This window comes from Pipistrellus hanaki (genome assembly GCF_964339955.1).
Source record: "Pipistrellus hanaki genome assembly, chromosome: 16".
Classification (NCBI taxonomy): Eukaryota; Metazoa; Chordata; class Mammalia; order Chiroptera; family Vespertilionidae; genus Pipistrellus; species Pipistrellus hanaki.
Genome location: NC_140518.1, coordinates 29,132,334 through 29,158,489, shown reverse-complemented (window position 1 = coordinate 29,158,489; position 26,156 = coordinate 29,132,334). Strand labels below are relative to the sequence as shown.

Sequence of the window (26,156 nt, the reverse complement as noted above, 5' to 3'; positions counted from 1 at the left end):
TGTCAAATTAGATATTCCACAGGGGCCCTCCCATTAAAAAAAAATTAGGTCGAGTGCAGTTATGCAGTTATTCTGTGGAAAAAGCAGCTAATCCTTTACATAAGAAATAGCATATGGCATATTTCAGCAGAATAAAGAACTTATCTTAAGATGTGTAGCTCATATTCCCTTCAAGAAAAGCAAAGATCAGGAATACCAAAAGCAAGCTAATGTTAATTCTAAAAGAAAAGCATCTGTACACAGGTAGAATGGTCCAACACAACCAATTTTCATGATGTTGATTCATCGATTATACATGAGATATAAAATGAATCTTTAGAAAGAACTGCCAATCTAGATACTTGCATATGTAAAGTCACCTATTGCTATGCAGCAGTGACATAAGATATTTCTAAATTAAACCATCAGAATGGTATTTTAGGTGAATGGTCATCAGCTTCTATTTCTGGCACAAGCTAAATGAAATAGCAAATGCAGTTGTCTGAAACATGTATTTCATCCCAGAGCACTGTGTTCCCTGAAAGGTAAGAAACTGGCATATTCTGGAGACACTCCTATTATGGAAACAGTGAACTAGATTCAGGAAATGCACAAAAGTTGTCTATTTTTACATGTGCAAATGCAACAAAATCCTATAAAACAAAGCCTCTGGTGACTAAAAAATTCCTAGAGTTTTCAAAGATGGCACAGAGCAGATGGGACAGGACCAACAGCATATTTCATTGGGCTTCACAGAACTTCATGCACTTTAATACTTATGAATTGTTCATTTCTGGATGTTTTTTTTTTTTAATATTTTTGGAGTGTGGTTGACCTTGGGTAACTGAGACCCCAGAAAGTGAAACCTCTGATAAGCGGGGACTCCTGTACCACTCATGCTTCTGAATAGACATTTATTCATATTTTACTTATAATTTGAAATTTTAAAACTTTTTATTATAGAACGAAATTAAAAATACGTATAGCAGAGAGAAGAGTATTTTGTTCTTATTTTTTTGGGTGCCCTGACCAGGAATTGAACCCGGGACCCTTCAGTTTCTGGGCCAATGCTCTATCTACTGAGCCAAACCGTCTTACTCTTCTAAGGTGAGAGAAGAGTATTTTAAATACTCATGTATCTCTTACTGTGCTTCAACAGTTATCAGTATATTATGATTTAAAAAAAAATTATACAGCCAAAACCGGTTTGGCTCAGTGGATAGGGCGTCGGCCTGCGGACTGAAAGGTTCCGGGTTCGATTCCGGTCAAGGGCACGTACGTTGGTTGCGGGCAGCTGGTCGATGTATCTCTCTCATCGGTGTTTCTAACTCTTTATCCCTCTCAATTCCTCTCTGTGTAAATTCAATAAAATATGTATATATTTTAAAAATTGTACATATTTAAAGTATCATTTGATAAACATATACATAGTGAAGTTTATTGGATTATCATGGTTTCTTTTATCCTACCTTATTATCTTTCTTTAGATTTTCATAAATATTTATTCTCTGATTTCTTATATTTGTATTTTCTCTTATAACTCATCATTGGGGTGAGAAAAATCTGTTGAATTCAGAATTTTTGACTATCGTAAGACTTAAATTGATAAATTAATTGGCTTTTACTTTCAGGTTACAGGAATTGACCGTTTGTTCGGAAGACAATGTTGATGTTCATGATATTGAATTGTTACAGTATATCAATGTGGATTGTGCGAAATTAAAACGACTCCTGAAGGGTAAGTTTAAATGTATGATATAGCTGCAATTAATCCCTGTGGGTGAAAACCCAGTATTTTGAATGTTCTATTTGTATTGATCTAGAACATCAAAGTGGATTTTATAATGCAAATGTCCCTGAGACATGGATAATGATACTTATGGTTCAGCAATTTTTGAAACTTTGAAAACCATACAATAGAGAAAATTAATATCTTAAATCTTGGCCATGGAAAGATTTAACTGTAATTTTTGCTTTTAATAAAAGTATATAAGGTTGCTTTTATTTAATATTTTTAGAATTTTATCTCTTAAGTATTGCTATAGATTTCAAAAGTTACTATATAGCTTTTGTAGAGCTTAAAGCAGATAGTTTAGTAGGATAACAAAGTTTTATTTCAGAAGCTGAAGGAACCAGAAATTGTGATCTTACCATGAGAAGAGGAATTGAGCAGGAAATTTCATTTCTAACATTTCTGTTTTCAGCTCTGTTATTTACTCACTGACTTTGCAGTATCACACAGTCTCTTACGCTTTCAGGGCTTAGTTTTACTTCCTTTTAGAACATGTCAATAGTAGTCCCATGTGGGGATATTATAATTCTTGATTGTCATTTTACATCTTTGGAAAGTGCTTTTATGATGATGTTGATTAAAATAAACTATTAGAAAGAATTGGATTTTTGTGGTAAGTTGGGAAGTGTTGATATAAATCAGTGGGCATTTAATGGGCATATATACATTGACTATAAATACTTAAATTCATTTCACAAAAAATATTTTCTTAGTTTTATGTAACTTAATGTGAACTCTTATGATTCACACCACTTTTTATTTTACTTTGTATATTGATTAAGGAATTGTCAATGGTTTTTACTGTCAAACCTAACAGGAGACTTAGTTATATTAACTTAGAAAACCTCAATAGTTCTGCAGTGTAATTTTCAAAATATGTTGTGTAGTTTTCTTACCATTTGCTTAAACTCAATAACTAGTTCATCAGAGATGTGAAAAGGCTATACCTCCCTACTTAGATGAGTATTATAAGGCTGTCTTCCATCTTTATTGCCCTTGTTCAGAATTTATGATTTTAGGTAATTAACATTATAAAACCAAGCAACAATGAAATCACTTTTCAGTAACATTAATAAAGGGGAAAATTTATTTATTTATTTAAAAATATATTTTTATTGGTTTCAGAGAGGAAGAGAGAGCGAGAGAGAGAGATAGAAACATCAGTGATGAGAGAGAATCATCGATTGGCTGCCTCCTGCACCCCCCACACTGGGGATGAGCCCGGAACCCAGGCACGTGCCCCTACCGGGAATCAAACTGTGACCTGGTTTATAGGTTGATGCTCAACCACTGAGCCATGCCAGTCAGGCAAAAAATTATTTTAGCTATTACATCAAGATATGTAATATCTTGCAATTATTTTAGATTACAGTGAACCACCACTCAATTCATAGTTGAAATTTCAAGATTTAGTATTAAATATTAAGAAGTGAAGAAAGTGAATGATAAAATTCAGAGACTTTTATGTTTAAAATTGAAGAAATATAAGTGGGATTTTATGATTTTTCTTAACTGTTCAGAGACATTTTAGAAGTTAGTCTAGTCCAGGTTGTCAATGAATAGGTATTTGTTTTAAAACCTCAGTTTTTTTTAGAAATGTGTAATCCGTAACAATTAATTGAGATGGTTCTATATGCCCAAGTGAAAAGAAGCTAAATGTGTGGATAAGTGACTTTTTATTGTGATAAGTTATTCCCATTGAATCCTGCTCTCCCATGAATATAAATTTAGATTCTCTGCTGATAAATATGGCATATATAAAGGCAATATTAAAATGGCTGGCAAAGGATAGCACTAAGTAACAATGGTAAAAGGAATAGAAACTTTCTGTAATATCAATAGTAAAATAATGTGTTTTAAATTCTGTTCAGTATTATATGTTGAGAAACTGTGGAAGAAACCATGCTAATTGTTGGTCTTGCAATGATTAAATAGTTAGCCTTTCCCTACAGAGCTTGTGGCCTGACTTATGAGATAAAGACATAATTATCAAATTATTTGCAAAGCAATGTGGCAAACTCAAATAGGATAAGCATAAAGTAAGAGAAGAAATATGCATTTGTTTGTGGGCAAGAGATTTTAAGAGGAAAAGAGCAAGGTATGGAGGTATAAGAGTAGGTCAGATCATATTAATAAAAAGGTAGTAATTGTTGCATTTTCAGTATGTGCCACACATCATGCTATGTAGTTTACATGTTTTTTATCATCAGTCCTTACAGTAATCCTGGGAAGCTGGTAGTAGTATTATCATCCTCTATATAGTTGAGGAAATTGAGTGTTAGGAGGTAACATTTCAGAGATCATAGAGCTAGTGAGTGTCAGGGTAAAAGTACAAAGCACATCTGCCCATCTCTAGGACCCAAGTATTTAACTCCTACACTACTGTGCTTGTGGCTTATGAGGCTTTAATTTATTGGCCATGGGAAGTGATGAAAAGGCTTTAAGGTGGGATTAGTATTTTATTTTAGATACACCATTTTGCTTGAAATTTGCAGAATGGTTTGATGGAAGGTTACATGAATTTCTGGGACTAGTTTGTGTAGTTAGGTGAGTGAAAAATAATGAGGGTAGTGGAGGTCTGGATAGAATGGGTAGTATGGGGACCTATTTGGTATGGTATTTAAGAAGTAGAATATATAGCATTTGAATAGAATACATCACATAGCATTTAGTGATTTATTTAGATTATGAAGTTAAAGGGAAGTATTACTAAGTATTACAGAGCAAACTGCTTAAAGCAGGAAAGGAGAGGAAGGGTGGGTAGCAGAGAAGAAAGTGGTCAGCAAAATGATAAATTCAGCTTTAGATTATTGAGTTTGAAGTATCAGTAGGATGTTCAGTCAGAAACTTGTAGAAATGGAGTAATAAAAGATCTATACATTGGAATTGAGAATAGACTACTTTGTGTAATACACTTAAGATGTCAAAAGATAAACGTTGATGAAGATAGGAAGGCAAAAAGGCTCAAGAGCCCTGTGAAATGTAATGCTGTCATTTGAAAACCAAAGGAGAGCAAGAGCAAAGACTATTGGAGGAATACGTTTTAAAAATGACCTGGAGAGCAAGTTATTTGCAAGGCCAGAAAAAAAAAAATTGGCTTTTACTTACCTTAAAGAAATAATCAGTAATGTAGGAATAATTTGGATCTAAAAATATTTGTTAGAGTTATTTATAACTAGAGGCCCGGAGCATGAAATTTGTGTATGGGGGAGGGGCTCCCCTCAGCCTAGCCTGCACCCTTTCCAATCCAGGACATTCCTCTCATAATCCTGGACTGCTGGCTCCTAATGGCTCACCTGCCTGCCTGCCTGGTCGCCCCTCACTGCCCACCACTGCTGGCCTGGTCACCCCTAACTGCCCCCTATCCCTGCCATCCTGGTCACCCCACACAGCCAGCTGTTCAGTCGTTTGGTTGTCTCTCACTAACCCTCCTGCCAGCCTGGTTGTAGGCAGCCATCTTGTGAGGGCGTGATGGTCATTTGCATATTACCTCTTTATTAGATAAGATAGTGAGATATTGGACATCTCTTAATACATAACAATTGGAAAATGTTTAAATAACTGTTGACAATATATTGAATTAAATATTCTGAAAGATATCAAAGCTTATTGAAAAGACCATGGCTTTGAAGTCCAATGTAATCATTTATTAGATCTCTAACCTCAAAGACAGTTTGCTTATCTGTAATATCTGAAAGAATTAAGATTTTGAAAAAAATCAAATATATTAGATTTAAAGTACCTGGTATGTTATAATTATTAAGTAATAGTTACTATTATATATAGAGCCATCAAATACATGAATGAAGAATTTTTAATGACATGGAAAAATTTAGAATACTATGTGAAATGAAAAGAATAGATTATATCTAGCCTACATGATCTCAGTTATGGTAAATATATTTATTTGTCTTATATGTGCATAGGAAAAAGGATGGAAGAAAATTCACCAAACTGTAAACTGTCATTGTCTCCAAATGGTAGAATCATGGATGATGTTTAAAATTTCCCTTAGAATTTTGTGTATTTTAAAAATTTTCTACAATGACCATGTGTACCATATTTTAAAAAAAAGTAACTTTACAAACAAAACAAAGTGAAAAAAATACAACAACCTTTGATGTTTAAGGCATATTTACATTTTTATCAATAAAAGCTTTATGAATATCTGCATATATACATTTACACTCAAATTGATAACATTAAGAGTTTAACCTCAATACAAATTATGTTAGAGAACTTTTAAATTTCATTTTACATTAATTTTTAGGAAGGTGCACGGTCATATATACATGCTGTTCAATATTCTTATTTCCCCCCCTAGATACAGACCTTGATAGTGAATCTATTGATGATAGATGTATAGCTAGTTTGTCCTAGAACTTGTAAAGATAATTATATCGCTTTATGGTCTGTATTGCTCCAGATCCTCACTCAGACTCTATATGACATGCTGTGGTAATACTGTCAGGCAGGTAGTAGGAGACAAGATGATGGCTACAAAACAAGATCTGCCAACTCCTCCCTAACAGTGTATTAAGAGATTTTCATTTTGGTTATTTTTAAGGCATATTTTAAGGCCCTCCGTTATTTTACAGCAGCTGGCCATGTCAGGAGTCCTTCCAGCTGGGATTGGTTGATGCTGAGGGATTATTCCAAAGTGCTGGTAGAGGTCCAACAGGTTTGGGACTCTATATTTTGATAGTTCCCTTCTGGTGCAGAAAGCAGTATGTCTTCTATACCATAGCTCTTTAGTTCTTCGGTATCTTTTTGGATATTTCTTCTAATATTTTTAAATTTACAACTTTGAAGAACACATGAACCAAGATACTGAGAACAATTCACTTGTGACAGGGGTGGCCATGGTAACTGAATTGGAGTCTGTTCATCTTCAATAGGCTCTTCCTCTGGTGAGTCAAACTCACTTGTTTGCAGTGAGCTAGGGGCTTCCCCCCTGGCTGCCCATGTCGTGACCGGCCATGTATACCTCATGTTGAGTTTTGTTTTCAGTGGACATAGCTAGTGAGTTTTTGGTTTTTATTAATTGTCTTTGTTTTTACATTGCTTACAAATAATAGTGGAACGAAGTTTTGTTTTTTACTAGTAGCTTTGAACGGTATTTGTTTTAACTAAGTAATCTATAGTTAATTTTTAAAACTTTTTCCCCCTCCAGAAACAGCATTTAAATTTAAAGCCCTAAAGAAGGTTGCACAGTTAGCTGTTATAAATAGCCTGGAAAAAGTAAGTCATAACTTCTTTGGCATTACAATTTTGTTAATTTTTAGCTATAAATGTTGCTGTCTTTACGATTTTGAATTAAAAAGTCATGGCTTGAATAATTATTTTACATTAATTTTTAGGAAGGTGCATTGCAATATTCTTATGAAGGATAGTAGTTTGCGATATAATTGAAGCTGTGTGACATTTTATTTACTATGTTAAAAAAATACTCTTGCTTTCATATAAAAACATGTTTCATTATTTGTAGGCATTTTGGAACTGGGTAGAAAATTATCCAGATGAATTTACAAAGCTATACCAGATTCCACAGACAGATATGGCTGGTAAGGATAAGATTTATTTTTGTTCTTTAAACTCTTACTTATGAAGTAGAAACCTATCAATTTCCAAGTTATTTTTTGTTATTGAGGTGCTTTTACATCTTATCAACTGATGTCAAATAGGAAACATTTTTCTAATATATTTCTAAATTATCCTCAACCCCTTTTCTTTTCCTTGAGCAAATAGATAAAGACATTTGAATTGAAGCTCTGATCTTTCATTAGAGTTGTGGATGGGATATTTGATGGCTCTTCATTGTAGAGAAGCACTTTATTGTGCTCTGAGGCTTTATTTTGTAGTTGGGGAGATGTGTATAAAGTAGCAGTATCCTTACCTAGAATTCTGCAGGCCCAACTGCAAGGCAGAGAATACAGATTCCTGAAGCTGTCCAGTCCTCCTTCCTTGGATATGTCAGACTTCACATGAGACCCTGCACATTGAGGCTAAACACAAGCTGTGGATTTTTATAGGATGGACCAGGATAGCCCTTCTAATCCATGGACATTACCTGAATGAATTGTTTATTTGAACTTCCAAGTTGATATTCTAAATATGTGGCCTCTGGATTTTTGGATAATGTCAGAGATTTTCTTCTCATCTAATAAAATCATTTACTATTTACATTTTTTACATAGAGTGTGCAGAAAAGCTTTTTGACTTGGTGGATGGTTTTGCTGAAAGCACCAAACGTAAAGCAGCAGTTTGGCCACTACAAATCATCCTTCTTATCTTGTGTCCAGAAATAATCCAGGATATATCCAGGGATATGGTTGATGAAAACAACATGAATAAGGTGAGGAGGAGGGCAAAATTATTTCCATATGTCCAGATGTGAAGCGGTTTGCTTTATTCAAAGGGTGTATGTATTACTTCAGGCTTAGCATTCTGTAAAGATGATATTTCAGGGGACCATTTCTTTTTTAAAAAAATATGTTTTTTATTGATTTCTAGGGAGGGAGAGAGAGAGAGAGAAATATTGATGTGAGAGACATAGATGTGAGAAACATAGATCAACTGTCTCCACGCCCCCACTGGGGATTAAGTCTGCAACCTGGGCATGTGCCCTGACTGGTGCATGAGTCAGTGCTCAACCAGCTGGGCTGCTGTTGAGATTTCTAGTTTCATTTTATTGTGATCAGAAAAGATATTTTATATGATTTCAGTCCTTTAAAATTTATTAAGACTTGTTTTGTTGCCTAACATGTGGTCTATCCTGGATATTGTTCATGTGTACTTGAGAAGGATGTATATTTTGTTGTTTAGTTACTAGCTTTTGACATGTTATATTTGAGAATAGTTGTAAGTTTTATTTAGGAGGAAATCCAAAGGGAGAATTTTGTTAGTGCAAAGAGAGCTTGAGATCACAAGCTTGTGCGGAACAGAATTTAGAACAATAGGTCAGCCTTAGGGTATATCCTTAGTTAGAAGACTAAAGGTTAAATATACCTAGAGTTTTAGGTAAAAATGAACAGTTTGACATAAACTATAACTTAGACAAATTAATATTTAGGAATTAAGGATAATGTAAAAACGAATATGCTCAGCTGAATTAAAGTTGAGCAGTGAATTACCTTGTTTGGGAAGGACTGTTTGTTATGTTTCTTTAATAATTCAACAAAGAATGTGAAGTACAAATTCTATTTTTTTGGCTTCGAGAAATATTTAAAAGACAACTCCTTTCATTGAGAAATTAAAACCCATGGATATCAATTATGTATTTTTAGAGTACAGATTTTAGAGGCTGATAATTTGCTATTTTATTAGATAAATCTGAAATCTGAGAAACTTCATAGATTATCTTTTTGCTGTATTTGAATTCTGTAGAAGTTGTTTCTGGACAGTCTGCGTAAAGCACTTGCTGGCCATGGAGGAAGCAGGCAGCTCACTGAAAGTGCTGCAATTGCCTGTGTCAAACTGTGTAAAGCCAGTACCTACATCAACTGGGAGGATAACTCTGTCATTTTCCTACTAGTTCAGTCTATGGTGGTTGATCTTAAGGTAACATCCTTATTATTTCTTTACTATAATTAAAAAAAAAAATTAAATGGGAAGTAAACTCCAAGAATAAGTATTAAACTAAATTGTCAAAGATCATTGCTAACACTAATGTTCTGAGTCTTCTTTGATAATGAGTTCATAGGATCTGCTTTGGTTGTTACTTGTTCCTCAAGCTAAATAAAGTGGTGTAGAATATGGAGAAAACACATAATTAATCAGTTTTCTTACATTAGCATAAATATTCTGACTTGGTTTTAAAATAATATATTAGGACCTGAAAGGGATTATATATGGTATAGTAAGAATTTTATCAGACTGATGAACCACAATATTAGTGCTTTGTGCTTCTTCTGGCTACTGAAAGCTACTGCCATCTATGTGGATGATGTGTTGATATTATTAAATGCTAGTAAGAAAGACTGCATGGTTATTTAAAGGCTTTTGTTTTATTTTGGGATTTTCATAGAACCTGCTCTTTAATCCAAGCAAACCATTCTCAAGAGGCAGCCAGCCTGCAGATGTGGATCTAATGATTGACTGCCTTGTTTCTTGCTTTCGTATAAGCCCTCACAACAACCAACACTTTAAGGTGAGAGCATTGGCTTTTATCCAGTTACATTCACTGATGCTATTGATCCTTTATAAATGTGAAAAGACTAGAAAGATGAATAGGTTACACCCATACTAGTATTGTTCAATATTATATATCAGTATTAATTTCAAGACCTTAAAAATTTATTCTATTTTTAAAAACTTTGTGTTTGTTTTATTTTTCCTTTTGTTCTCATTTGTGTTACTGATTTTTTTTTCTTTCTTCACATAAATAATCCCCTAATTTTTTCTGCCCTCTGTAGATCTGCCTGGCTCAGAATTCCCCTTCTACATTTCACTATGTGCTGGTAAATTCCCTCCATCGAATCATCACCAATGTAAGTCCAAAAGGTATTGCTAAGTTACTTAAATTTTTATTTTTACTTCTTTTTAAGAAAGATATTCTTCATTTACAGAAGGTTCTGAATTTAGATATATGATATAGAAAGATTTAACATAGGTGGTTATTAATATCTAGTAAACTTACATACAGTTATACTTTTCATAATCACTCTTGACCTGAGGGCCCTTATTGAGGAAAGTGGAGTTTATAGGATCCGTTGGAAAGATTAAACCTAAAACATTTAATTTGGATCCAATATCTTTGAGAAAGTACCACTGAAAATATAACTTAAGATTTTCTTCCCAGCATTTGATATGTCCTAACTTATCACCTTACCATTTAAGTGAAAAGTAGTAGTTATTTATATTGTAACCCAGAATGGCACGTTTAAAAAACGGTGACATCATATTTAATTGTACTTTTTAGTCTTCCTTAAATAAATGAAATATTAACATACTTAAATAAAGGTATTCACATGTTACAAAGCCATATCAGACAAAATAAGAAACTCATTAAAACATACTTGTAAAACTTTTAACTCTGATTTGAGTACATTCAATAGAAAGATAGTGAAATCTTATCAAATTTGAACCATTGATTTAAAAAATTCTGTTCTTCTAATTATGAACAATCTTTTGAGAATTCTCAAGTGTTATTTATCATAGCTCCACTTTTATCTATTTATATGTGTTTACACTTATATGAACTGGTTAACTTTTTCCCATTTTCTGCCCTAAAAAGGGGCTTTAATAATTGGTGATTCATATATATATATATATATATATATATATATATATATATATATATATATATTATTTGTCCTCTTTATCATCAAATTTTATTTTAAGAGTTTGTCTCTGGTGAGTTAAAATACCTCCCCATCTTTATTTGCCTTAGATTTATTGAATTACAGAAAAGTCTGCCCATATTTTCTTTTATCCATTTTTGAAGGCAAAAGAATTACTACTAATAAAGTTATTTAGTGACACATTTAATTTTTCTCAATGGGGTGCTAGTAACATTTTGGGTAGAATCATTCTTTGTTGTGTAGGACTGCTTGTGTATTGCAGGACATTTAGAATCCTGCCGTATTTGTGACACTTCCCTCTCCCCACACCCAGACAATAACACCTCCCTCAGTTGAGTACACTGATAGGTAGAAGTAACATTAAATACAATTTATTCCAAAGGGAAAGTTTCATGAATCTGATTGTAGATAAGGTATGTTTGTATTAAAAACCTAACATTTTTTTCTCTTACCAGTGTAATGAGACAGTACATTGTATCCTCAAGATTTACTTTCAAGGCCATTAAAAAAACAAAACAAAAAATGATAATCTCCACCCTCAAGTTTATGTGTAATTCAGAAATAAAATATTATTACACACCTCCCCCCCCCCCCTTTTGGCTCATAATACTAAAAACATTCCATTTATTACAGTGTATGGTTTTACATAAATGCTTAAAACTTGTATTTAATAAACACAAGTATATACTTTTTTGATACTTTGTGGCTAGTTACTTTAATTGTAAAATATTTTTGTCTACAATTGACTATATAGAGCACTTTCAAGCATGGACTTGGCACTGCTGTAAGTGGCTGAGCTGCTCTCTGTGGGTTTAAAGCATGCCTGGAGTGGTACTTCATGCATGCCTCAGTGTACATGGTGAAGTAGTCGTGCATCCTCCTCCACTCTGACGAGTACTGCATGTGTGAAGGTGGAGTGTGTCTGTATCAAAAGTCACATCAATGTGAAATCTATTTTTATAAAGAAAAATCTATATTGACTAAGTTTTAAAATATTAAGCATCAGTAAGCTTTAGATGAATAACTTGAAAAGAAATATAAATTTATATAAATTGGAGCCTGTAAAGTATCTTTTAAAGTTATAACTTGAATAACGATACTTTATAATTATAGACTACTTGATAAATTGTTTGTTGTTGGGCTCTTTTCTCCCTTTGGTTTGAGGCTAATAGATACTGAATGTGAAATACTTTCTGACTGAAAAGGACTGTTTATAAAGTAAATAGGTAAATTTATGGAATTAATTATTATATAATCTCATCAAAGACAGTTATTATGAAAATATTTTGTCTTGAAATTACATGAAAATTTTCTTAGACATTTGGACTCCTAATCTTAAATTTATTCATAGTGTAAGATTTCCTTTCAAATGATTCTTGGTTCAATACACCTCATAAGTTTTCTTCTTCTATGGTGCTTTAGCCAATTCATAGACTAAAAAAAATACTACCACTTTCTCAAATAAGATAAAAGTTTTGCTGGTGTGTTTTGAGTTTTTTCAGAAGTAGTGTTGGTATTTTGTATTTGCTTTCATGAAACATACTCATATATTCAGTTCATAAGTACTCTGTTTAGATCTAAAATATCCATTGTTTCTTCTTTAGAAATCTAAAAGTCTACTCACTATTTGAATTTTATCATATTGTAAGCTTTCATCATTAGTACTCATAGTATTGTCACCTTTTTTATTATGGCATGTTGTAAGAGATGAATTGTAGTTACAGGACCTATGTTAACTTCTTACTCTCTATAAGCTTCCATTAGGCTAATTTATATGTTATAATTATATTAATTTATAATTGGGAGATAAAATATACACATATATGAGCCAAATGTCTTAGTCATCAGTGGAACATGCTATAGCTGGTGTAGTACTTAGTATTCTGTTTTTTGTTTTTTTTCCATATGGCAATTTATTGTAGTTTTCTGTGGTTAATTCACATGTTGAGAGTGAGAGGTTTGAGAGGGTGAAGAAATTATTTCCAAGGTATATGAAACTTTATTTAAATTCTCTCTTGAAGAATTGCACATAGTTTGATCAGATGGTAAAAGTAATGCCATTTGTTTGGCAATAAACTTAGTGTTTTCAAGGAAAAAAATGGACTACCTTTATTGACTTAGGTTCAGAAAGGACACATTTAGTAACTGCTCAAAACACAAAAATTTTTAGCAACTACATGATGCCTAGTTTTTAGTGCTTATTTTATTTGAAAGTTTATCTTTAACTTTTACTGTAAGATAAAATGAATTTGTAAATTATGAAAAGCAGCAGTTTTGAAAATCACCAAATCTTAAGTTAAAATCAAGTTGTTTTATATGGTGCTCCTGGTAGTATGATGCAACTTCAGCAGATACCTAAATAACACTGATTCAAAAGAATATATGTACCTCTAGGTTCATTGCAGCCAAGATTTGGAAACAGCCCAAGTGCCCATCAGTAGATGTGTGGATAAAAAAGCTGTGGTGCATTTACACAATGGAATACTACTTGGCCATTTAAAATAAAGAAATCTTAGCTTTTTTGACAGGCTAGGTTGACCTGGAGAATATTATGCTAAATGAAATAAGCCAAAGACAAATGCCATATGAATTCACTTATATGTAGGGAATCTAATCAACAAAATAATTTAACAAATTAGAGCAGAAGCATGGATATATGGAACAGGCTAAACTGCCAGCTGTCAGGGGAGGGGATTTGGGAGCTGGGTGAAAGAAGGTGAAGGGATTAAAATGTGTGCGTGTGTGTGTGTGTGTGTATAAGTACCTCGCGCTAACCGATTGCACCACTGGAGCCCCTGTGTGTGTGTGTGTGTGTGTGTGTGTGTGTGTGTGTGTGTGTGTGTATGTATATATATACAGTGGTGCCTCACACAACGAACTTAATTCGTTCCAGGAGCAAGCTTGTTATGTGAAAAGTTCGTTATGTGAAACGCGTTTTCCCATAACAATACATGTTAAAAAAAATAATTCGTTCTGTAGCATAAAATATGCTAAGATGACATAAAAAAATATGCTAAGATGACATATTTTTATTTAGATACATCTAAAAACATAATTTTTTTTTTTAAAAACACACATTTTTTTAATTTTAAGACAGACTAAGTAGAGTCTACCGAATCTTGCACATCTTCATCCATTTTCTGCTTTTTGGCCGATGGTTTCATGAAAAACCTGTCCAAAGTTCGCTGTGCGAGGCGTTCGTTATGCGAGGCACCACTGTATATATAAATGGGAGTGGAAAGAGACTTTACTTTGGCAGTGGGTGCATAATGCAGTATGCAGATGATATTTTGTTGAATTGTACACTTGGGATGCATATTTCTTTAACCAGTTTCTGACAAGATATTGTGGGGTCTGTAGAGTGAGGAAGACCATGATCTCAATGCATTTTGTGATTATTCAGCCTTTTCTATTTTAAGCTGATGAATATAAGCTGTAGTATTAGTAAATGTTTGGAAATCATGCTGTACTGATTATTTGGACAAGTCAAATGACCAAATTGAGCAAAGTTTAAAGGATTCATTATATAACCAAAAATGAAAGTTGATCATTTGTTAGGAATTAGCTTAAATAAACTAAGACTTGAAGGAAAAGCAGACACAACCATACTAACCCCCCAAATGTATTTTTCCCCTCATAGCTTCTTTGAGTCCCTCCCTTCCTCACTGTAGTTAATATTCAAATTATGTATTGTAAATTGGTTGTATAGTAAATAGAGTTTGTAGTTCAAAGTTTTGGGTTAAAGTAATATAACTTGATGCTCCTGAAAATAATCTGAGAATTATGGATGAAAAAATTAAATGTTGGGAATTTAACTAGATTAGTTTGGAATAAGAAGGAGCCTGTGAATAGGAAGTGAAGCTATTAAATCCCCATTACCAACAAATTTCAGTTGTTCTTTCAGATGTTTTCTATAGCAGGAATATTATAAATGGAAAGTGCACACACACATATACACACATTTTAGAGAGAGTGAGGGAAAAGAAACATTGATATGGGAGAGAATATTGATTGGTTACCTTCACCCCGACCAGGGACAGAGCCTGTAAACTGGGTATGTGCCCTCATTGGGAATCAAACCTGTAACCTTTTAAGTATACGGGACACTGCTCCAATCAGCTGAGCCACAATGGCCAAGGTGGAAGCTTATATTTTAAGTCATCCCATTTCTTGCAAATTCTCCATATGTAGTGAAAATTCATCTAGTCATTTTTGTGTTAACTGATAGACAAACTTTATAGTTTTAAAAAAATCTTTTTTATTGATTTTTAGAGAGAGAGAGAGAAGGATAAATAGAAACATCAATGAAACATCCTCAATTGGCTGTCACTTGCATGCCCCATACTGGGGGATCGTGCCTACAGCCCAGGCATGTGCAGGTGACATCTTGGTTCATGGATCGATGCTCAACCACAGAGCCACACTGGCTGGGCCAAACTGTATGGTTTTATTGATTTTCATAATTGTCATTTTTCATAACATAGTAATTAATTATTTTTAACATAAAACTTCAAGATATACTTTCAAATAAAATAGGCATTAATAGTGGGAAAGAAAGCTAAACCTGTTAAACCAAAATATAAACGTATTTCCATAAAATAATTGCTTTTAAAAATATTTAGCTATAATAAATTTGTCTTGTGGTGATCATTAGTCTTTTCATGTATTGTGTCATCATTGCATATCACTTTAAGCTTATGGGTTTACTAATAGCTTTATCTCATTTACTAATCTCATGTTGTAATTATCATTGTTGTTTGTAGGCATATAAGTGATTGTTTTCCACATATTGCTTCAACATTGTGTTGAACCACTAATCTCTCTTAAAGCTTTAATAATCAATTTTTATCCAGGAGAATATATACTTTATATGCATAAGTTACTAAAATGTGTAATGCATTAAACTTATAAGATTGGGTACAGAATTAGCTCTAAATACTCTGTTTTTCAAATTTACTAACATATTAGTGAGAGAGACAGTCTATATCTCATGCTCATAAAGCAGACAATTTGTCTCATGTTTCTTATTATATTTCTTAAAAGATGTATTGTTTAAACTAAAGATACTATTTGAAACATTTTTCCATTTTATTATTATTTATTACTATTTTTATTTAAATTCTTTTTTGTTGAAAGTCTATTTGAAGATATTGGAAATTGTGGTGTGTGTTTGCATGGTCTTAGAAAGTTTCTCACAAAAGGACAAAACATAAACTACAGTAATAACCAGAGCATGTAACTCAGTGCAAACTTGTACTCTCCCTTTCTGATGGTCTCTATTTTTGTCCAGTCTGCATTGGATTGGTGGCCAAAGATTGATGCTGTATATTGTCACTCAGTTGAACTTCGAAATATGTTTGGTGAAACACTTAATAAAGCAGTGCAAGGCTGTGGAGCACACCCAGCAATACGAATGGCACCGGTAAGATTAATCATGAATTTTGAATCCCACCTTCTTCCAAGTGCATTTTCAATGTCTTTATCTCATTCCTACTGTTTTGATTATTTTAGAAAATCAATGGTGTCCCTTCTTTTGTATAAGTATTGTAATATGTTGTATACTGCAATATTGTTACTAGTTTATGAGGTTGGTTTTCCACTATTTCAGTGAGTTGAACTTTTTTTTTTTTAGAGAATTTTTCTCATGAAATTAAAAATCTTAATGTCACTTTTTTAGTTTCTTTTTTCTTATGAATCAAAATATTTTTATTAGTTCCCCATCTTTTGGGGGATGACTAGGAATGCTGACTTCTGGGTTAGAGTGAATGTTCCTGCTAACGCACAGTTTATCATTGGGTGCTGATTATTATACATAGGAAATAAGAACTAAAATTTAAAAATTTTATTTAAAATAAAAATAACTCAGCAAACCTGCTTTGAGTTTTAAAAAAATGGTAGGCACTTTGAAATTGAAGTTTGTGTTTAAACTTAATAAAAATAAATTAGTACTCTTGATATGGAATTTTAAATCTCATGGGGATCCCATTTAAACAGACAGTTTTAGGATTGTAGAAGTCATATATTGCTATTTATATATAGCAAGAGTATTATACATGTCAACTCTTGGCATTGATTGGTGGTGCTTTGTCTTCTGCTTCTTATTTTCTATTCTTATTGGCTGCTGTCGCTCACATGATCAGATGCCAACCAGTCACTGTTTTGCATGGCAGTGGGCTTCTGTGGCTGTAAGTATGACCCATTGTAACTACCTCAGAAAAGTCCTTGTTTTCTTTGACTTTTCTGTGCTTAGTTACCATCATAGTCACATCATGTCATTTCAGATAGAAAATGTAGCATGTTTTTACCTTTTGGTTTATCTGGAAAATTATCCACTTCACACTTAGAAGATGATTTAAACAGCTTCTTCCCTGGCATGCTTCTCTTTTTCCAAGTTCCCTTCGTCCATAAAATATTTTGGTGTTACGTAGTTGTAGTTCACTCTTATCCAGTTGTCAGTAATTGTTGCAGAGGATTGTTTATTTTAGAAGTTCAAATAGAGAAATTTGCTATGCCATATGTTTTGGGATTAGTTAGCCTACAAAATTATAACCAAAAGAGCATGACAATGATTCTCACCTGAGGATATGTCTCTATTGATTTTTTAGAGAGAGAGAGAAATGGAAGGAGGGAGGGAAGGAGAGAAAGAGAAACATTAATGGAGAAATACTGATTGCTTGCCTCTAGTCAAATCCCTGACTGGGGATATATCATGGAACCCACATATATTCCCTGACCAGGAATCGAACCAACAACTTTTTGGTGTAGTGATGATGCTCCAACCACCTGAGCAACCCAGCCATTATTTTTATTATTCATATTATATATAAAATGCAAAGTTATTTTTAATTAATTTTTGTAATGCCAAGTACTTAATTTTTTAAGAAATTGACATTTCAATCCAAGTATAAGGTAAACATCAATAATTGTTACTTAAATGTTATTTAACTAGATAGACATTATTTTTAAAAATTTTAGAAAATGATTGGCAGTTAATTGCTTAAAAGTTGTTTATTGACTTATTTCAGATATCTTCTGGGAAGTTATAACTTTATTTGACTTTTTGTTTACAGTTTTCTGCCTATTTTGGTCTCCAATATTAGAAATTGGTGGAAAGTTAATACTCACTTCCAGTTTAACTCCAATATTCTGTTTATCTCCTTTCTGAAATTTTTTTTGTATGAGGATTGAAAGAAAATGAAACTAAATTATTCTTTTGACCAAAGACAAAATTTTGTTGGTAGTATGAAATGTTTCCTACATTTAGAAGTTATTTTTACTTTTTAACTCTAGTCGTCAGCTGATTCTAGGAGCTGCATAATATACTATTGATAATTGTTTCTTAAATTCAGACTAGATTATTTTGGCCCAACGACACCTGTGATAAGAATTTAGTTTTTATATTTTAGTTATTCTCTGAAATTATTCATATTATTTGATTTTTAAAAATTATCAGTATTCATTTGATTTTCAAAATTAAGAATAATTCTTAATTTTGAAAATCAAAATTTATATATGCATAAAATTTTATATGTATATATATTTCAAATAATGGCTAAAGGACAGATTTCTGGCTGATATTTTTGCCAGGGAAAATAACTAGCAAATTTTATATGAAGTAATTTTTTAGAATAAGAACATTTTAGAATTTGGATGATCCTTAAGGTGAATCTTACCTCTCTTAAACCTGATAAGAACAGTCAGACAACAGGTAGGGTAGCATTGAACTCCCTCTAACTTCCAGCACAGTGTTAATTCCAGGGATACATGATGAATTAAGTGAACAAAGCACTTACACTCCTGTGATGCCAATCTTGTAGCTTTTGCTTAAAAACTTATAATGAAGAACTCACTATAGGTGTCACAAAGTCTGGAAACACAGGCGAATATCCTATCTAATAAAAGAGTAATATGTAAATTGACCATACCTCTGCTACACCTAAAGGCCATGCCCACCAGTCAATCCCGATGCAAATTAATCCAACCAAGATGGCTGCAGCCACGGGGTGAGCAGGAGGCTTGGGTTTCCCTGGCAGTGGAGGAAGCTAAGCTTTCTGTACACCCTGGCCGGCCCTGGGCTCCGCTCAAGGCTACAAAGTTTCAATTATAGAAGAGAAATAAATCCCAACAAAAATGACTGCAGCCACAGAGCAAGCAGGAGGCTTGGCTCTGCTCAAGACAAAGTTTCAATTATAGAAGAAAATAAATCCCAGATACCAGGGCCTCCGCTTGGGTCGCAAGCATGGGGCAGGGGGGCCTTGGCCGGCCTGTAAATCACCTCAGGCCCCTCACCCAGGCCACCCCATCCCCAAGGGAACTCCTGCCCTGATCCAGGACACCCTTCAGGGCAAACCAGCTGGCCCCCATCTGTGCACTAAGCCTCTATCCTCCTATCTAATAAGAGAGTAATGTGCAAATTGACCATCACTCCAACACACAAGATGGCTAGCACGGAGAGCAGTTAGGGGTGACCAGGTCAGCAGAGGAGGGAAGTTGGGGGTGACCGGGCCTGAAAGGAGGGCAGTTGGGGAGGGACCCAGGCCTACAGGGGAGGGCAGTTAGGAGCAAACATGCTGGCAGGGGAGCAGTTAGGCATCAATCAGGCTGGCAGGGGATGGTTAGGGGGTGGTCAGGCTGGCAGGCAGAAGCAGTTAGGGGCAATCTGGAAGGCAGGGAGGCGAGCAGTTGGGAGCCATCAATCCTGGATTGTGAGAGGGATGTCTGACTATAGCGATGCCCTATTAAGATTGGGCCTAAACAGGCAGTTGGACATTCCTTGAGGGGTCCCAGATTGGAGAGGGTGCAGGCTGGGTTGAGGGACGTCCCTACTCCTATGCACGAATTTCATGCACCGGGCCTCTAGTATATAATAAATCTTAGGATACATTACATTTGGATTTCTTAACCTTAGTACTATTGACTTTGGAATGGATAACTCTTTGTTTTAGGGACTATCCTGTGCAATATGGATGCTAATCCTACCCCCTGCCCCACCAGTCATGAAAACCAAAAGTGTCCCCAGACATTTCCAGATATTCTCTGGGAGACAAGTGGCTCTAGTTGAAAACCACTGTATTAACATGGCATGTTCAGTGGGTTGTCCTCATTTACATTGCCTCAGATGAATTGTGGGTTTGATAAACCTGAGCTTTTAGCCTGCTGCAGAAGTAGCAATCAAGGAGTTTAGTCTGTAAAACGGTAAAATAATACTTGTGTTTAGACTTTACAACTACCCTCTACTAGTATATTGGAGATAGATACATTTCTTGTTGGAAAGAGCTAACCATGTGAAAATTTTTCTTCAACCAAGGAAGACTCATGTCCCTATCACTTTCAGCCACCACTGACCCACTTTCTCTGTTTTTGAAGCTTTGTGGAACGGACTCCTGTACTCCTAAAGGTTCTTATTTTTATACTTGAGGTCTGGTGCATGAAAAGTCATGCAGTGGAGCGAGGGTCTCTCAGCCTGGCCTGCCCCATCTCATAGTTTGGGTACCCTCAGGGGCGGGAGGCCACCTGGCGATCAGGGGAAGCAACTTGCATCCCCGTTACACCTCTGCTGCTGCCACTGCCAGCAGTGCAAGCCTCAGCCAGCCCTGATTACCTGCACCTTGGGCTGGTCCTTGGCGGCTGGGGGGCGGAGGGGATTAGGGGACTTAGAAGGCAGGCGGGCCCAGCATTGCTGCATGCCTGCCATCCCAGCGGGGCTGAGGGAACTGGGCGCTGCCATCTTTGAGAGCGTGGCAGTCAATTAACATATTCCCTCCTTATTGGCTGTGGGTGCTGCCGTTTTTGAGACGGTGTGAGAATCAATTAGCATATTCCCTCTTTTTTAGATAGACGGATCATTTTACCATTGATAGGGATTTTATTATTTCAGCTTTCTTTAAAAGCGTGTGTATGTTTTGTTTGACCTGGTTTTACAGCTATGGAAACAGAGACACAAATATTATTAAATGAATGAAAAATAGTGACATGGTTAGTGAATAGTCAGCATTTAGTCCAGTGTATATCTGGTTCTTTAGCTATCTTTCCTCATGGTGTGTTAGCTTGACGAAAGCAAGAGTTGTATTTGCCTCTAGATAGTATCTGGCACATAGTAGGCATTTAGTGCATATTTGTTAGATGTGTGAATGAATTTCTTACTTGAGCTGTTTTCAAAATGATTTTCCATCTGTTTTTTTTTTTTTTTCCTCTTCTGGAAATAATTCAACCTAATACCACTACCCCACCCCCAATTAAAATTATATGTTAAGATCTGATTTTATTGTTCCAGATGAGGTGTAATAATTGATGAAATCTGTTAACTTGCTGTATCTCATACCATGTTTCTACTAAACAGTCTAAATTTGCATTATTGTCTTAGATTGAACTTTCATTCATTTAAACACTTTAGCCTTTTTCATATGAATATTGAGTCATAACTTCTTCATTGTGTACTTTAGTATTTGTTAAAATTTGAAATATTTGTCTTAGCACTTACCATTTACTATTTTTTAAAAATATATTTTTACTGATTTCAGAGATGAAGGGAAAAAGAGAGAGAGAGGGAAAGGGAGAAGAAGAGGAAAACACAAAAGATGAAAGAGAATCATTGATCAGCTGCCTCCACACTGGGAATCCAGCCTGCACCCCAGGCATGTGCCCTGACTGGGAATTGACTGTGACCTCCTGGCTCATAGGTCCATGCTCAACCACTGAGCCATGCTGGCTGGACAGCCATTTACTGTTTTAAAACTAAGATAGCCTGTTAATAATAGATGTATGAATTTTCACAAGTATGTATATTTTCTACACATTTTGCTTCTTAAAGAAGATTCTGGCTCAGCAAATGCTTCTTACATACCTGTAATTTATTCATGGTTTTAAATAAGTTAACAAATGATTTGGATTCTTAATAGACACCTGAATATTCTGATTCATGAGTTTTTTTCCTGTGCATGATTGCATCTCTTCTTTGGCTCAAGCACATATACCAACTTGGATTCCTACTAATTAATCTGCAGTGTGGAAGATCAATGAAAAAAATTAATGAATGGATTTTGTTTCTTACATTTCTAGTTAAGAAATATATTCTTTAGCAAGTCGTTCCTTGTTATGTAACCCACTAATGGTCATTAATTAAAGTTGTTTAAATTGAAACATTTCTTTGAATTTTTCAAGTCATATTTCATATTAGAGTCTCGATGCATGAAATTCATGCAAGAGTAGGCCTATTCCTGGCTGCTCGCACTGGCTTCTCTCTGGCACTCAGGACCCGGGCTTCCCTCCGGCCTCCGGCAGGCACTGGGGACCCGTGGACCTGGGCTTCCCTCGCGGCCCCGGCTTCGTCCAGAAAGTTGTGCAGAAGGACTTTTAGCTTATTCCGCTTTTATTATTATAGATTAGGGCAGTCATGCTGTAACAAAATTTATATGCTGATACCTGAGATTAAGAACATAATTAAGCTATTATTTACTTTTTGGAAAGGATTACTTATTAAGTGTAATTCTTATGTCTGTTCATTGTTCTCTGATCTGTGTACTTGTATAATGGCTGCATCAGGGAAGAGCAGTTATACTTAGTTACATCTTAGTAAATAAATTTGTTCAGTGAAAGTTTCACCTTGATCTAAGTTGTTAACTTTAAATGAAAGAAATAGTTTAATGGGAACAAACAGTAGAAACAATTTATTGATTTTGGTAAGGTATTTGGTAAGGCATTTGCAGTTGGATTATAAATACAGAAAACCAACAGTACTTGCGAATTTCGCTATTTCTTCTATGTAGTGATATTCTTAAGCATTAATGTGTAGGTTTTTTGTTTTGTTTTTTTCCTCTGAAGACCAAAAACCTTCAATATTCTTGGGCATAATAACAGAAGTGTCACTCATACTTAAATATTGAGGATAGTTACTGTGTGTTATAGATATGTATCTCCATTTTTACCTTTGAAAGGCAGCCTTTTTACTTGGACATTTTTGTTGTTGTTAATCTTCACCTGAGGATATTTTTCCCCCCAGTGATTTTTAGAGAGAGTGGAAAGGAGGGGTGGAGACACAGAGAGGAAAACATTGGTGTGAGAGAGAGACATTGATTGGTTGCCTCCCCCAAACCCTGCCAGGGACCAGGAATCAAGCTTGCAATCAAGGTATATGCCCTTGACCAGAATTGAACCTGAAGCCCCTCAATCTGCAGGCCAATGCTCTAACCACTGAACAAACCATCTAGGGCTTTTTGGACATTTTTATTACAGGTGCATAGATGCTGGATGTCCATCTACTTGTATATGTATTCACATAAAGGCATACATGTCAAACCATATATTTCTGTGTCCTTTTAAAGGAAAAGGGGAAATGTTTGATAAGAATAGAGAGAAAGGTAATATTGGATCCAGAATATAATTGTTGTATTTTCGGTTGAATATCATCTATAATTACAGTATCAGCACAGGATCCACCATAGTATCTCTGTACTAAGTAAATAATAGTTTAATAGTACTTGAGAGACATTTTCCATGAACTAATCTTTCTCAAAGAGTTCTTTCTCTGTTTTATCACTGTTCTCCTGACAAAATACATATATTCCATAATTTGAGAGAGATGGAATGCCATTGAAGGAAAAAGCAAACTTCAGTTAAACTATTAAATACAGAGGTTGCCTATATAGCATAGCTCATCAATTCTAAGAAGCATTTACTTTTAGTTTTTGACACCTCTGAAATTGAGAGTGCATCTTATTTGTCTCATGTCTGACAGTTGACTGATTTTTCATTTCTCATACATCAATAATGATTTACAGTTGATAATGTTAAAGATTCTATGAAATATTTGTGTTTATCTGTGTAGGATAAATGCTTATTACATGCATTGCTTAAAGTATTTGGAAAGGTATAGACTAAATATTTTACCCCTAATTTTTTTTTCATATTTTGGAAATTTTTTTCTTCACAAAGGAGTCAACCTGCTACTAAAGCTATTAGTATTTTAATATATATTTTTTCTTAAATTTTATTACGTAGATTATATAAGAATAATTTAAACGTTGCAAAAATAATTGTAATTTGGTTTTTTTAAAGCTGAATATCATTAACCTTACTTACCATTGAATGTTTCTACTAATACCACAATTTGATGGTTTAAAATATCTTAACTTTTTCAAAGCTTTTTTAATAATTTAATTTAAAAAGTTGGGTAGCTATCATCTTGAGCAATATTTGATTCTTACAGGATGATGTCATGTTTTCATTTTTAGAGTCTTACATTTAAAGAAAAAGTAACAAGCCTTAAATTTAAAGAAAAACCTACAGACCTGGAGACAAGAAGTTATAAGTACCTTCTCTTGTCCATGGTGAAACTAATTCATGCAGATCCAAAGCTCTTGCTTTGTGTAAGTATTTTTATGAAACACCTTGTAATTATTACACTAACCTAGTTTGGTTTATCTGAAATGCCAAGACCTTGAATATAATTATTAGCTAAAGATCACTTACTGCTTTGCTTTGATCATGAGGACATCACTAAGAAAATGAACTTATAGAGAATACTAATATAATTCGATCAGATGTCTTACTTTTTTTCTTTATTTTCCTTATCGTTAACTAATATACTTTGGTAAGCTCTTCTGTCCTTACCCTGTTACCAGATTATATGTTATTCAGGCATTATCATAGGATGGGGATAGAGATAATGAAGCATACGGTTTTGTGTTTTAAAATACTATATATTTTTTTTATTTCAAAGAGGAAGGGAGGGGGAGAGAGAGATAGAAACATCAGTGATGAGACTTATTGATCAGTGCCTCCTGCACGCCCCACATTGGGGATCAAGCCCACAACCTGGGCATGTGCCTTGACCAGGAATCAAACTGTGACTTAAAAAAAAAAAAAAAAAAAAAAATATATATATATATATATATATATATATATATATATATATATATATATATATATATATAATTGTTTCTTTTACAGAGAGGAAGGGAGATAAAGAGAGAGTTAGAAACATCGATGAAAGAGAAACATCAATCAGCTCTCTCCTGCACACCCCCTAATGGGAGATGTGCCTGCAACCAAAGTACATGCCCCTGACCGGATTTGAACCTGGGACCCTTGAGTCTGCAGGCTGACGCTGTATCCATTGAGCCAAACCAGTTAGGGCCAAACTGACTTTTTGATTCATAAATGGACGCTCAACCACTGAGCCACACTGGCTGGGCTGGCTGGTTTTTAAAATATCTAACTAGAGGCCCGGTACACGAAATTCATGCATGGGTAGGGACCTTAGGCCTGGCCTGCAACCAGAGCTGGCGGTGGCCTGCCTTCCTCCGGCTGCTGGCTGCCAGACAGGGCCTTCCTTTGTTCCGTGCCATCCCCTGCTGATCATGGCATAGCGGGCTGTCGAATTCCAATCGGTTGAACTCTTGAAGGGACAGTTTGCATACCTTTTTCCCCGAAAATAAGACATCCTCTGAAAATAAGACCTACTTACAGGTTTCCTTTTCAGTGAAATATAAGGCATCCCCCCGAAAATAAACCCCCCCCTAGGCTCTGTCTCAGAATGCTATTGCTAAACATGAGAGATTTGGTCCACTGATTCTGAAAGAAATGGAGTCACAAGAAATTCACCAGGAAATTCAGCAATTGGATTGTTATGATGATGTTCCAGAAGATGATGACATGATTGTCATTGAATAAAGGAGTAAATTCTTGATACTGTAGGATTCACAGTTTGTCTGGTTTGTGTTGACAACTACCGTACTACCGTACCGTATACAGGTAATAAATTTCCTTTATTTTCATTTAACAATAAATGTGTACCGGATTCTTCTTCATGGAAAAATAAGACATCTCCTGAAAATAAAACCTAGCGCATCTTTGGGAGCAAAAATTAATATAAGACACTGTCTTATTTTCGGGAAAACAGGGTATTAACCTTTTATTATATAGGATAGGATTGCTACTGCCAAACCACTTAGCTTTTCTGTCCTCCTTTCTTCCTGTCTGCTTTTATCACTGGCTTTGCCTACCAATTTTATATTGGAAGGAAAAGATGAAAATGGGTGTGGTTAGCACCCAATTACTGTCATAACTCTGCTCTTACAGCCTCA

The 26,156-nt window shown here is 34.6% G+C and overlaps 1 protein-coding gene and 1 pseudogene across 11 annotated transcripts in view; one reads left to right on the top strand and one right to left on the bottom strand.

The window, feature by feature from the left end:
• The window catches only part of NF1 (neurofibromin 1), a 222,318-nt gene that overhangs the window by 56,068 nt on the left and 140,094 nt on the right, over positions 1-26,156 (top strand). For 6 of the 10 annotated variants that reach the window (XM_084862717.1, XM_084862721.1, XM_084862716.1 and 3 more), the window contains exons 5-14: positions 1,611-1,717; positions 6,945-7,012; positions 7,260-7,335; positions 7,969-8,126; positions 9,158-9,331; positions 9,798-9,920; positions 10,186-10,260; positions 16,364-16,495; positions 17,214-17,258; positions 24,303-24,437. In XM_084862717.1, coding sequence (XP_084718843.1) covers positions 1,611-1,717; positions 6,945-7,012; positions 7,260-7,335; positions 7,969-8,126; positions 9,158-9,331; positions 9,798-9,920; positions 10,186-10,260; positions 16,364-16,495; positions 17,214-17,258; positions 24,303-24,437 — 1,093 coding nt within the window. The remainder of the gene's footprint in view (positions 1-1,610; positions 1,718-6,944; positions 7,013-7,259; positions 7,336-7,968; positions 8,127-9,157; positions 9,332-9,797; positions 9,921-10,185; positions 10,261-16,363; positions 16,496-17,213; positions 17,259-24,302; positions 24,438-26,156) is intronic. The other 4 variants (XM_084862720.1, XM_084862719.1, XM_084862723.1 and 1 more) reach the window with 1 other exon arrangement.
• LOC311610750 (cyclin-dependent kinase inhibitor 3-like) lies at positions 6,031-6,778 on the bottom strand (annotated as a pseudogene). Its single transcript has one exon. The product of its transcript is annotated as a cyclin-dependent kinase inhibitor 3-like (transcript).